Source organism: Brachyhypopomus gauderio, unplaced genomic scaffold, assembly GCF_052324685.1.
Source record: "Brachyhypopomus gauderio isolate BG-103 unplaced genomic scaffold, BGAUD_0.2 sc49, whole genome shotgun sequence".
Taxonomy (NCBI): Eukaryota; Metazoa; Chordata; class Actinopteri; order Gymnotiformes; family Hypopomidae; genus Brachyhypopomus; species Brachyhypopomus gauderio.
The window spans coordinates 1,689,927-1,702,426 of NW_027506874.1; the positions used below are offsets into that span (position 1 = coordinate 1,689,927).

General features: G+C 41.0%; 1 protein-coding gene across 7 annotated transcripts in view; it reads left to right on the top strand.

Moving 5' to 3' along the window:
• The window catches only part of LOC143487693 (uncharacterized), a 68,931-nt gene that overhangs the window by 19,092 nt on the left and 37,339 nt on the right, over positions 1 to 12,500 (top strand). For 6 of the 7 annotated variants that reach the window (XM_076986768.1, XM_076986769.1, XM_076986764.1 and 3 more), the window contains exons 5-7: positions 4,338 to 4,422; positions 11,577 to 11,724; positions 12,182 to 12,500. The exon at positions 12,182 to 12,500 is cut by the window's right edge and continues 390 nt beyond it. In XM_076986768.1, coding sequence (XP_076842883.1) covers positions 4,338 to 4,422; positions 11,577 to 11,724; positions 12,182 to 12,500 — 552 coding nt within the window. The remainder of the gene's footprint in view (positions 1 to 4,337; positions 4,423 to 11,576; positions 11,725 to 12,181) is intronic. The other variant, XM_076986771.1, reaches the window with a different exon arrangement.

Consider the following 12,500-nt stretch of genomic DNA (forward strand, 5'->3'; position numbering starts at 1 on the left):
ACACTTTTTTCCAATCTTCCTCTGTCCAATGTCTGTGTTCTTTTGCCCATATTAATCTTTTTCTTTTATTAGCCAGATATGGCTTTTTCTTTGCCACTCTGCCCTGAAGGCCAGCATCCCGGAGTCGCCTCTTCACTGTAGACGTTGACACTGGCGTTTTGCGGGTACTATTTAATGAAGCTGCCAGTTGAGGACCTGTGAGGCGTCGATTTCTCAAACTTGAGACTCTAATGTACTTGTCTTCTTGCTCAGTTGTGCAGCGGGGCCTTCCACTTCTCCTTCTACTCTGGTTAGAGCCTGTGTGTGCTCTCCTCGAAAGGGAGTAGTACACACCATTGTAGGAAATCTTCAGTTTCTTGGCAATGTCTCGCATGGAATAGACTTCATTTCTCAGAACAAGAATAGACTGTCGAGTTTCAATTGAAAGTTGTTTTTTTCTGGCCATTTTGTGAGTTTAATCGAACCAACAATTGTAATGCTCCAGATTCTCAACTAGTTTAAAGGAAGGTCAGTTTTATAGCTTCTCTAATCAGCAAAACTGTTTTCAGCTGTGCTAACCTACTTGCACAAGGGTTTTCAAAATATCCAATAGCCTCCTTACAGAGTTAGCAAACACAATGTACCATTAGAACACTGGAGTGATGGTTGTTGGAAATGGGTCTCCATACATCTATGTAGATATTGCATTAAAAACCAGATGTTTACAGCTAGAATAGTCATTTACCACATTAATAATGTATAGAGTGTATTTTTGATGCATTTAATGTTCGCTATATTGAAAAAAAAACTGCTTTTCTTTAAAAAATAAGAACATTTCTAAGTGACCCCAAACTTTTGAACCGTAGTGTATGTATATATATATATATATATATATATATACAGGGCCTGAATTTCAGTGCGGGATTGCGGGAATTGCGCACTATTTCTTCGATTCCCGCAATTTTATCCATAATAATGCGGGAAACTCCCGCACACAATTACAGCGAAAATGTTCAGCAAAACAATAGCTCTGTTTGTATTGTGAGACGGACAGATAGTCGGACAGACCGACGTCCGTACTGGACGCTGCACTCGGCGCTCTCACTCTTCCTAGCACCGCAGCAGCGGCGACGTTGACCAAACTAATCCTTAGGATTCACACACAGGTGACGGTAGTAAACTAAAGCAGCAGTCCAAAGATATGTTTCAGTCCAACTGGTCAAGAATATATCCTTGGCTCGAACTTAATAGCGGTGAAATGAGCTGCTCGATTTGTAAAATGTACGGTGCTGTGCCTTTTACCAGCCGATGCTACAAAACATCGACTTTAAGTCGCCACTTGGCTAGTGTCTCTCATACAGCAGCACTGAAAAGAAAGCGCGAAGCTGATCTGAAAGAGGTGGTAAATAACGGAGGAGAAGGGCAGAAAAACAGATTACTAGGGTTGCCAACTTTATCACTGAGTGAGATTTGATTTTAGGAGGGAGGGAGGGAGGGGGGGTGGCGGCGTGTGTGTAAAATATTGGCCGGGGGGCGGGGTGTGCGTGTGTAAATTGTTGGGGGGGTGTAAAATGGACACATTTAAGTATTATATCAGAGCGATATAAGCGAACTAATAACTCATTGAATCGTAGATGTAGATCAGAGGTAAATAAAATTGATTTTTTCAGCGTGAGAAATCGGATGTATGGCGTTTGTGCGTGTGAAGACGGTCAAATGCGTGTGTCTCACGCTCATTGCGTGAGAGTTGGCAACTCTGGATTACTGCAATGCATAAAATTCTGCCTGATGCCCAGTCAGCTGATTGTGATGTGATGACACATTTCAGCACACAAAACAGAGGTAAAATTAAGTTATAACAAGCCTAACCAATGTATGCTAATTTCAGCTTGGCCCTCCAAGAGAGCAGTTGGAATGTTTTTTTTTTTTTTTTTTTTTTATAGAAAAGAAAGACCAAGAAGAGGACAGATCAGGGTAGTGAAGAACCAAGAGACAAGTTACAATGTATATATATTATATACATATATATGTATGTATATAAGCACAGCAAGACCTGTATTTAGGTTCACCAGAAGTATTCCCCCCCCCAAAATGTAGAAATCCCCCTTATGTGACACATTTAAGGGGGGAATTCCCACTCATTTTGAAAAATGAGTTTCAGGCCCTGATATATATATATATATATATAGGCTTAATTAATTATCATATTGACTTAATAAGCAAACAGAGCACTTTCCGACATCATCAATTTCAATTAGTGGGGAACCGTCAGGGCCCTCTACGCCCTCTCGGAGGGCCTAAAATATTCTTAAAACATAAATATATATAATACAATTTATCCAATTTTATTTTATCTACTTAGTTTGACAATCGACATCTAAACAATTACAAAAATATAAGCAAATAAATTATTCACCTGTTTCTATTCAATCTGTGTTCAGTCCATATATTGCAGCTCATCTTTCTCCCTGCTGACATTGTCGAGTTTACTTCGAGTTGAATTTCATGAGTTACCACAATTCACAGGCTGGTATGGTCTTCCCGGTTTGTGTGCGATGTGAAGACGTTAGTACTGATTGGATGGTTACCCGGTTTGTCTCGCCTCTCCGTGTATGCTAAAGTAGTTACGGTTGGATCTCTTCCTAACTTATCCCTACCTTTCACTAAACTAAATCAGGTCTGATTGGATGTCGTCGCTGGTCAATATTTTCGTCTCATTTTTATTCGTTGACGAAAATGTCCATTAATTTCGTCATTGTTTTTATCCCTTCATATAGTTTTTATTTAGTTATCGTCTCATTTTCATCATGAAAAAAAGGTTCGTTGATGAAAACTATGACAAAAATTATTCGTCAATGAAATTAACACTGACCTGTACACACACTAATACACACTCACACACACACACCCATACACACATTATTACACACACACACACACACACACACTTATACATTCACACATTTATACACGGTCACACAAACTCATACACATCACCTACACACTCACACATACTTGTATATACACTCATACTCGTACACTCATAAACACACCATCATGCATATTGATGCACATTCTCATACACTTAATATACACAATCACTCAAACAGTCTTGCACACAATGATACAGTCATATGTTCTTGGTTATGAAAATATTTCATAAAACCTTCTCTTAATGTTACAGTTCAAATATTCCGGGAATGTTTGTATAAAACGGTCACAACATCACGACTCAAAGGTCCAGGATATCATCTCAGCCAAGCTAAATAAAGCCTGAGATACTCCACACAGTACACTGAGATACTCCACACTGTACACTGAGATACTGCACACAGTACACTGAGATACTCCACACAGTACACTGAGATACTGCACACAGTACACTGAGATACTGCACACAGTACACTGAGATACTGCACACAGTACACTGAGATACTGCACACAGTACACTGAGATACTCCACATGAATGTTGAAAGTGTTCCATTTATCTTTTTCCAGTAAATGTTGATTTCATTAACTTTGCACCTTCAATTAAAATGTATAAAAATAATAAATTAAAGTACATATCCAAATACTCCTGACCTGGCCCCTCTGTCAAATTTTTTAACCCATTCAAAAAGTTTGCCCACTCCTGTTCTACACTATATATAAACTAAATCATGTTCATAAGATTTAAAAAAAATTCATACAATGTTTTTTTTATAATATATACATTCTATAGCAATGTATTCAAAACATTATTCTTCAAATATTATTGAAACCATATTTTTTCTGGTTAATCAGAACACTACAAAACACAGTTACAGTTCAGATGTTCTGAGAACATAGCAAGCAATTTTGCTTTTTAAAACCTATGCAGAAAAGGTAATTTACCCAGAACATTTAGCCCTGACAGTCCAAGAACACATACATATACATACAAACACGTCATCAACATGTGTATACATACCAACTCATCATCAACATACATATACATACCAACTCGTCATCAACCTCATTAACGCTCTGGTAGGCTGTTTCTTCACATAATGTAAAACGCAAAACTTGTTTCAGATACTGAATTAGCTTTAACTTTTTTCAGAAGATCCACAATGACAATGTTAGATATTTCATATATCTCATATGTCTCATATATCTCATATATATATATATATATTTTCTATTCTATGATTTTTTATGTTGATGCTATTTAGAATAATTTGCTCTTACTGTCTCAACACAGTTCAGAGTAGCTCCACGTTCAGCTCTTGGTACTCTTTTCACATTTTTTGTATTTATCTAAAATTCTTTTCTCCCCTTTTTTCTGTGTGTGAATGTTGGTGGGTGTGTGTGTGTGTGTGTGTGTGTGCGTGCGCAGATGGCAGGAGGCTCTGATTGTGTTTCCTCGTACCAACAAACAGAACCAGAAGAAGAAGAGGAAGGTTGAACCAGCAACTCCACAGGTACACACTTGCACACATGATCTGAGGTGCCCTTGAGGAACACATCTAACCCCAACTGCTCGCTGGGCGCCAGGCTAGGGCTGCCCACCGCTCTGGGCACGTGTGCACCACAGCCTCGTACTGAGCACTAGTGTGTGTGTGTGTGTGTGTGTGTGTGTACCACAGCCCCCTACTGAGCACTTGTGTGTGTGTGCGTGTGTGTGTGTGTGTGTGTGTGTGTGTATACGTGTACCACAGCCCCCTACTGAGCACTTGTGTGTGTGTGTGTGTGTGTGTGTGTGTGTTCTCACTGCACAGATGGGTAAATGTGGCGGTCAAATTTCAATTGGGGTTGGCAAATTGACAAATATGTCACATTTACATTTTACATTTACATATGTACACACACACACACACACACACACACACACACACACACACACACACACACACACACACACACACACAAACAAGTACGCAGACAGGCACACACAGGTACACACACAGTTATACACACATACACAGATATACACACACAGACAAAGGTACACATACACAGGCACAACAATGTATAGTAGTAATATTCAATCAATCAATCAATCAAATTTTATTTATATAGCACTTTTTACAACAGTTGTTGTCACAAAGCAGCTTTACAAGTGCCGAGTCCTAGCCCCCAGTGAGCAAGCCAAAGGCGACAGTGGCAAGGAAAAACTCCCTAGTTTTTTGCATGAGGAAGAAACCTTGAGAGGAACCAAGACTCAGGGAGGGAACCCATCCTCCTCTGGCCGACACCGGTCACCATGACATATTCTAGTAGTATTCTATGTTACTAGTAATATTCTAGTAGTATTCTATGTTACTAGTAATATTTTAGTAGTATTCTATGTTACTAGTAATATTCTAGTAGTATTTTGTTACTAGTAATATTTTGTTACTAGTAATATTCTAGTAGTATTTTATGTTACTAGCAATATTCTAGTAGTATTCTCATTTCAGATTTGACAGACGTGTTGTAAATTATTATTTATAGGTTGAGCTCTTTGATTATTGATTACATTGACAAATGTGGTAACTTGATTACATTTACATTTACATTTATGGCATTTGGCAGACGCCCTTATCCAGAGTGACTTACATTTTTATCTAATTTTTATACAAGTGAGCAGTTGAGCGTTAAGGGCCTTGCTCAGGGGCACCTCAGTCATGGCCTCAGGACTGGGGATCGAACCCACGATCCTCCGGTCACAAGACCAGATCCCTAACCACCAGGCCATGACTGCCCATGACTGATTAGTCACATGACTAATAAAGCTAGCCGAAGGATTAGCAACCTAATTACTTTAATTAATCTGAGTGAAACATTTCTATCTTCTTGTACAAGTTTTACCCATCATTGATAAATATTTAAAAACATGCTAGTGGCCAAGTGAGGTGGCCATTGTATCTCTGATAAAAAAACACCATAAACCAAAACAAATAAAATACAGCAGTGTATACCTAGTGCAGTATTGTGTTTAGATTTTAAATGAATACTGAGCACCAGTATTTGTTTAGATTTTAAATGAACACCTAGTGCTAGTTTGGATATTAAATGATTGGATATAAAATTTTCATGTGGGCCATGGAGCATTTTGTGGAGTGTTAAGTGGGTCACAACTTACAAAAGGTTAGGAGGCCCTGCCCTTAAGAATTCACCTCATTACTAATGAGCTGTAGATGTGAAGTGTGTGAGCGTGTGTGTGTGTCATTAGTGAAGTTTGTTTTTTTTAATCAATGGGTTAGTGGTCTGTGAACTGGAGCAATGAGCAGTGGACACACAGCTGCCTGAGTAGAACTCACCAACCCACGATCATGGCAGGGCGGCTCTGGGCTGGGCAGGGTCGGTCTGGGCTGGGCTGGTCTGTAGGGGTGGGAATCGTTTACTATCTCACGATTCGATTCTGATTTTGGGGGCCACGATTCGATTCAAAATCGATTTTCAATTCAAAACGATTTTTGATTAAAAAAACGATTTGATTTATAAAAATTTCTGCTTTAGTCTATAAAATCTGCATGATCTACTACAGTCTGCTTTGCAAGACAGAATGACAAATACAGAAAATAAAGTGTCTTTCACTTTTAATTAACAAAAATAATGTGCTTTGGTAAAATAAAATGCTTTTTGTTGTGTTACCAAAATGATTTAGCTTCATTTTGCAAGCTCTCAGGGCTGGCTCGGATGCAGTTCCACCGGCGTAACCGTACACAGCGTGGTCCCTGCTTTCTCTGTGGTTGCTTCTCGTTTAATGGTGTCTCGCCACCTCTCTCTGTTATGCTTTCTCTTTACTTATTCGAGTATCTCCTGCGTCGCTTCCTGACTCATCTCAAGTTTTACCAATCCTGTATTTCTTCCTATCCGTTTTGCCTTTATTTTTGGGAAGGGTTTTATTTTGCTGCGGCGTTTTTTGCCAGTTACTTCTGCTGGGTCCTTGGTTTCGTTTTCGCATTGCATTTATCTGCGCTGTTTTTTAGTTACTGTTGTTATTTTGCTTCTTTCTCCCGTCTCTCTGCGGTTGAGTGTTATTTTCCACCCGTTGTATTTTCTGTTTACTCCATGCCCTCACGGTTTTGGTTTCTATTCTTTTGCGCGTTGAGTCTTCCGCATTGTTTTGTTTGTTCGTTCTGGGTCGCTGTGCGCGTTTCTCTTTCGCTAATACATTTGACAAGTATCAAACGTCTTGCTCTTGCGAGCCGGCACTTGGGTCCACCCTTCTCTATATTATTTCACATGGGTCCACCCTTCTCTATATTATTTCACTTGGGTCCATCCTTCTCTATATTATTTCACTTGGGTCCACCCTTCTCTATATTATTTCACTTGGGTCCACCCTTCTCTATATTATTTCACTTGGGTCCACCCTTCTCTATATTATTTCATGCGGTGTGTACATTCCCGTGCTCACCGCGTTACACAAGCCTTGCACACGAGCTACATTGTGTCAAGTTCGGTCTTCCCTGGCATTCGGTAAAAACCAAAATGAACCCATATTTTTGCCTTAAATGAAGACGGGACAGGTTGAATATCTCTTTCCTCCATTTGTTTTGAAACTTTTTGGCACATGAGTGTGTCCCAGAACCTGCTGTGTAAAGTCTCGCGTAATTTTGTAATTACGTAACGCGAGACTTCACCACGACTTAGAATCGCTTTTGGGACATTTAAAATCGATTCTGAATCGTAGTAAATGAGAATTGATTTTTGATATATGAATCGATTTTTTGGCACACCTCTACTGGTCTGGGCTGGGCAGGGTGGGTCCAGGGAGGTCTTGATTGGGCTGGGCGTGTCTGGGTGGGTCCAGGTCCAAACCCAAATGTTGTGTTGTGTAAAGGTTGTGGTGTGTAAATGTTGTGTTGTGTAAAGGTTGTGTTGTATAAATGTTGTGTAAAGGTTGTGTTGTGTAAATGTGTAAAGGTTGTGTTGTGTAAGGGTTGTGTTGTGTAAATGTTGTGTTGTGTAAATGTGTAAGGGTTGTGTTGTGTAAAGGTTGTGGTGTGTAAATGTTGTGTTGTGTAAAGGTTGTGTTGTATAAATGTTGTGTAAAGGTTGTGTTGTGTAAATGTGTAAAGGTTGTGTTGTGTAAATGTTGTGTTGGGTAAATGTTGTGTAAAGGTTGTGTTGTGTAAATGTGTAAAGGTTGTGTTGTGTAAGGGTTGTGTTGTGTAAATGTTGTGTTGTGTAAATGTTGTGTTGTGTAAATGTTGTGTTGTGTAAAGATCTGTAATCGTGTTTATCCCCCTGCTGGCAGCACCTGTTCATCTGTTGCTAATGCTAATGCTAACACTGCTGCTTAGCACACGCCATTGTCATTAGAGATGATTCTATCAGTGACATGAAATATTAGAAACCCATAGTTTTTATGACTCAAATATCTCAGTCTCTGTTAGGCATGCACCGATTCTGATATTAATATCTGTATCGGTCCCGATATTGGAAAGTGTGCTGTACTGGTGCAGAGTTTTCAATAAACTTGTAATTCAGTATGTCTGTGTAAAAAAGAAAAAAAAAAGTTTTAAGTCGATTTAGCACTGTTTTACTCTATCGGATCGGTTTCGGCCGATACTAAGCCTCAGATATCTGAATCGTATCGGAAGTGAAAAAGTGAATCGTGCATCCCTAGTCTCTGTACTGTCTGACTACACAACAGTCAAATGGTTCATTTTGCACGAACAACATGTTAACAAGCTCGGTATTCAAGTATTTATGATAGGTAAACTATATTCATGGACATCCAATATTTTGTCAGGGCTATGTGGATTAAACACTTGGATTAATCACTTGGCTACATAAAAGCTTTTGGACAGTCTGAACATTTTGTGACAAAATGTATCCTGCTGTTTTGGGAAGAGAGTGTTTTTTAGGTGAGATGGACCGCATGCAAAAAAGTTGCCAAAATGCTTAATTTTCTTGGTGCATAATTTATCCCCCCATTGGAGGTGAGGCATTGGCTCAAATACCCCAGGACTCCCTATGCATCAGCACATTCTATTGCCCCAGAGCCACATCACCTTCCCCCACTGGGGCCGCCCTGACGGAGCTGCAGACCTTGGATGAGAGCCACCATGATGACTGAGCTTATCAGATTTCTGGGACACCACAACCCCGTGAGGACTCCACACTCCATCTCCACTCACCCCTCACCACACCTGCACCTCCCAGTAAGATGGAGAAGCTGCTTTGGGCTGAGACGTGCCTGTAGTTCTCCCAGTCACACAGCCCTGAGGTACAGTGGGAAATCTAGCCAGCTCCACCTTCACCCACATGTCCTGCCTCTTCCTCATCTCCATCCCCGAGACCTTTTCCTCAGAGTCATCAGACTCCTCCTCCACGTCCACTGTGCTGGTGACGTCCTCCCAGTCTAAAGCACCGCACCTGCAGGTCCCTGCAGACACAGTCATGATGTCAGCAGGGTTGTTTTGAAACGACGCGTGATCCCATCATCCATTGCTGATCAGAAACACAACAATCAGGGAGAACATCTCACATACTGGAAACGTGCCACGCCTGAAGAATATAAGATATGAGCAACAGCTTTTGGAGATGAGCACACTTTAAGATTTCATTATAGCCTGGAGGCTTTGTCTTATGTTTTAACTGAAACATGGTTAAGTGAATGTACTGCCACAACTATACTAACTTAACACCACCAACTTTATAAACGTGTCTTCAGCCAGTGTGAAGGGTGGAGGTATAGCTGCTCTCTGCTTCTCTAGGACACGCTGCACTAAATGAGCACAGATCCACATGACGCATCCAGGTGTGTTGATACCTGCTGGACAGCTTCATCACCTCAATCATTGGTGCAGTCGGCGAGATCCAGTTAAAAACATTTCATGTCAACATAAAGCGTCACGGGGGAATTCAGCCTCAGTTAAAGTTCAGAAGAGAGATACTGTGGCTGAATACAGGTGGTTTCAGAAGGAGATCTTCAAAAGCAGTTGCACCATCACAATATAACGATATGTACAGTAGGACAAACCTTTTTCATCAGTGATAACTTAAACAATAGCAAAATACACTTCACAATGGTGAACCGGGTACGTGTGTGTTCACTAAAATGAAAGGAAAAGAGCCAGCTCCATAGACTTTGGTTCATTTTAACTATAGTTTTATCCATTGTATTTGTAAAAATGAAAGTTAATATATTATAATTTTTGTAAAGACCTTTCTGAGGTGATAGAACATGGGATGTAATAAGCTTAATTTTATTCTGTATCTTTTGTGAAACACTTTTAATTGATGCTGCATATGAAAAGTGCTGTAGGAATGAACTACAAATGAACTACAAATGAACTACAAATAAACTTGAGCTCCAATAGTTGGCCAGTGGAACAGCATCAGTAACCGTAGCAACAAGCGTGTGGTCAGTGGTGCCAGTGCAGACATGACGGTGCGGTGTGTCTGTTTCCATGAGCTCAGACGTGTGGCCTGACCTGGTCTGATCTCTCTCAGCTGATGATAAAGGAACTTAGACATGGACTTGAGAAGGTGAAGTCAAGGTGTGAACTCATTCATCCAGCCATTGGGTGTGTGAAGGTGGCATGGGTGTGTCATGGAGCGTGTGGTGTGTGTGTGTATGTGTGTGCGTGCGTGTGTCCTGTCTGGAGTTTTTGTTCCGATCAGTTCAGTAAGGAAAGCAGGAGTAGGCTGACCAATCAGAGAGCCCAGAGTGACGGCCTACCTGCTGGTATCTCTCAGGTGTTGATCAGTTAGACACATTATCCAGGGAGGCAGTGTGCTTTCTTCCAGATAAGTTTCTAGTGTTTGTGTGAATGTTCATGTGAGTTTCCATGAGTGTTTGTGTGTGAGTGTATGAGTGTTCATGTGAGTGTTCATGTGAGTGTTCATGTGTGTTTGTGTGAGTGTTTTTGTAAGTGTTCATGTGAGTGTTCATGTGTGTTTGTGTGAATGTGTTGCTCTGCTTGTGTACTGTTGTGTTAATGATTTTTATGATTTATTGTCATTAATCTGCTGTCAAGGTGGAAACAAAAAACCTGTTATTTCCTGTGGATGATGGTTAAACCAGCACAAGGGTACATATGTAACAATAGTACATATGTTACAATACTACATATGTAACAATAGTACATATGTTACAATACTACATATGTAACAATAGTACATATGTTACAATAGTACATATGTTACAATAGTAGGTTTGTGGGCCTGCAGGTTTGGACTGTTATTGTATTTGTGCTAATACTGTGTTTTACCTGTCCACACAAACACACTTTTGCACACACACACTATCTTTTCTCTCTCTCACACACGTGCACACACACACACACACACAAAGAATAAGTACACACAGGTGTTTTGACATCAAAAGGCCTTTTGTTCTGTGTGATCATTAAATATTCTGTTCTCTTTGTTTACGCCACCAAATTGTTATTTTGTCTTTCTCTCCTTGACTGCCTTTCATGCACCTGCCCTCTCTCTCTCTCTCTCTCTCTCTCTCTCTCTCGTTTGTCTTCATCTCTCTCTCTCTCTCATTTGTCTTCATCTCTCTCTCTCTCTCTCTCTCTCTCTCATTTGTCTTCATCTCTCTCTCTCTCTCTCTCTCTCTCTCTCTCTCTCTCTCTCTCTCTCTCTCTCTCGTTTGTCTTCATCTCTCTCTCTCTCTCACACTCCCCAGGAGCCAGGTCCTGCTAAGGTCGCGGTGAAAAGCAGCAGTAGTCTGTGTTCTCTGGGTGGCAGTGTGAACCAGACGGAAGGGGCGGAGCCACTGAGAGCCCCTCTCACGACCAGCCGCAGTGTGAGCTGCCTGAGTCAAGCCTCGGAGGGTAAACACACACACACACACACACACACACACACACACACTACAGCCTCAGACTTCAGAGAGTTAGCACACACACACACACACACACTACAGCCTTCAGAGAGTTAGCACACACACACACACACACACACACACTACAGCCTCAGACTTCAGGGGGTGAATACACTCACACACACACACACACTACAGCCTCAGACTTCAGAGAGTTAGTGCACGCGCGCACACACACACACACACACACACACACACACACACTACACTACACTTTACAACACATCTCCACAGTACAGACATTACACAAAAACAGTGCATGTGCACTCTTCACAATACCACACACACACTTCACAATACCACACACACACTTCACAATACCACACACACTCTTCACAATACCACACACACTCTGAAATGCAAACATTTGAGTCAGAATGCGAGTCAGAGTCTTTATTGTGTTTCAGATTGCAGGGCTGTGATTGGTGGGCGGAAGCCCAGAGTGGAGAGTGGGTACTTCTCATTGGAGAAAACCAAACCTGAAGAACAAGAACAACAACAACAACAACAACCACAAGATCAGCAACAACAACCACAACAACAACAACAGCAACAGCTTCCTCTCTCCTCCTCTTCCTCTCGGTTGAGGTACAGCTCCTCAGACTCAATGCTGTGCACCTCCACCTCACACAACACACACACCACACACACCTCACACAACACACACATTACTTCCACAAATGCTTCACAGGACACAAGCAGACAGGACGTGTCCCATGAACACAG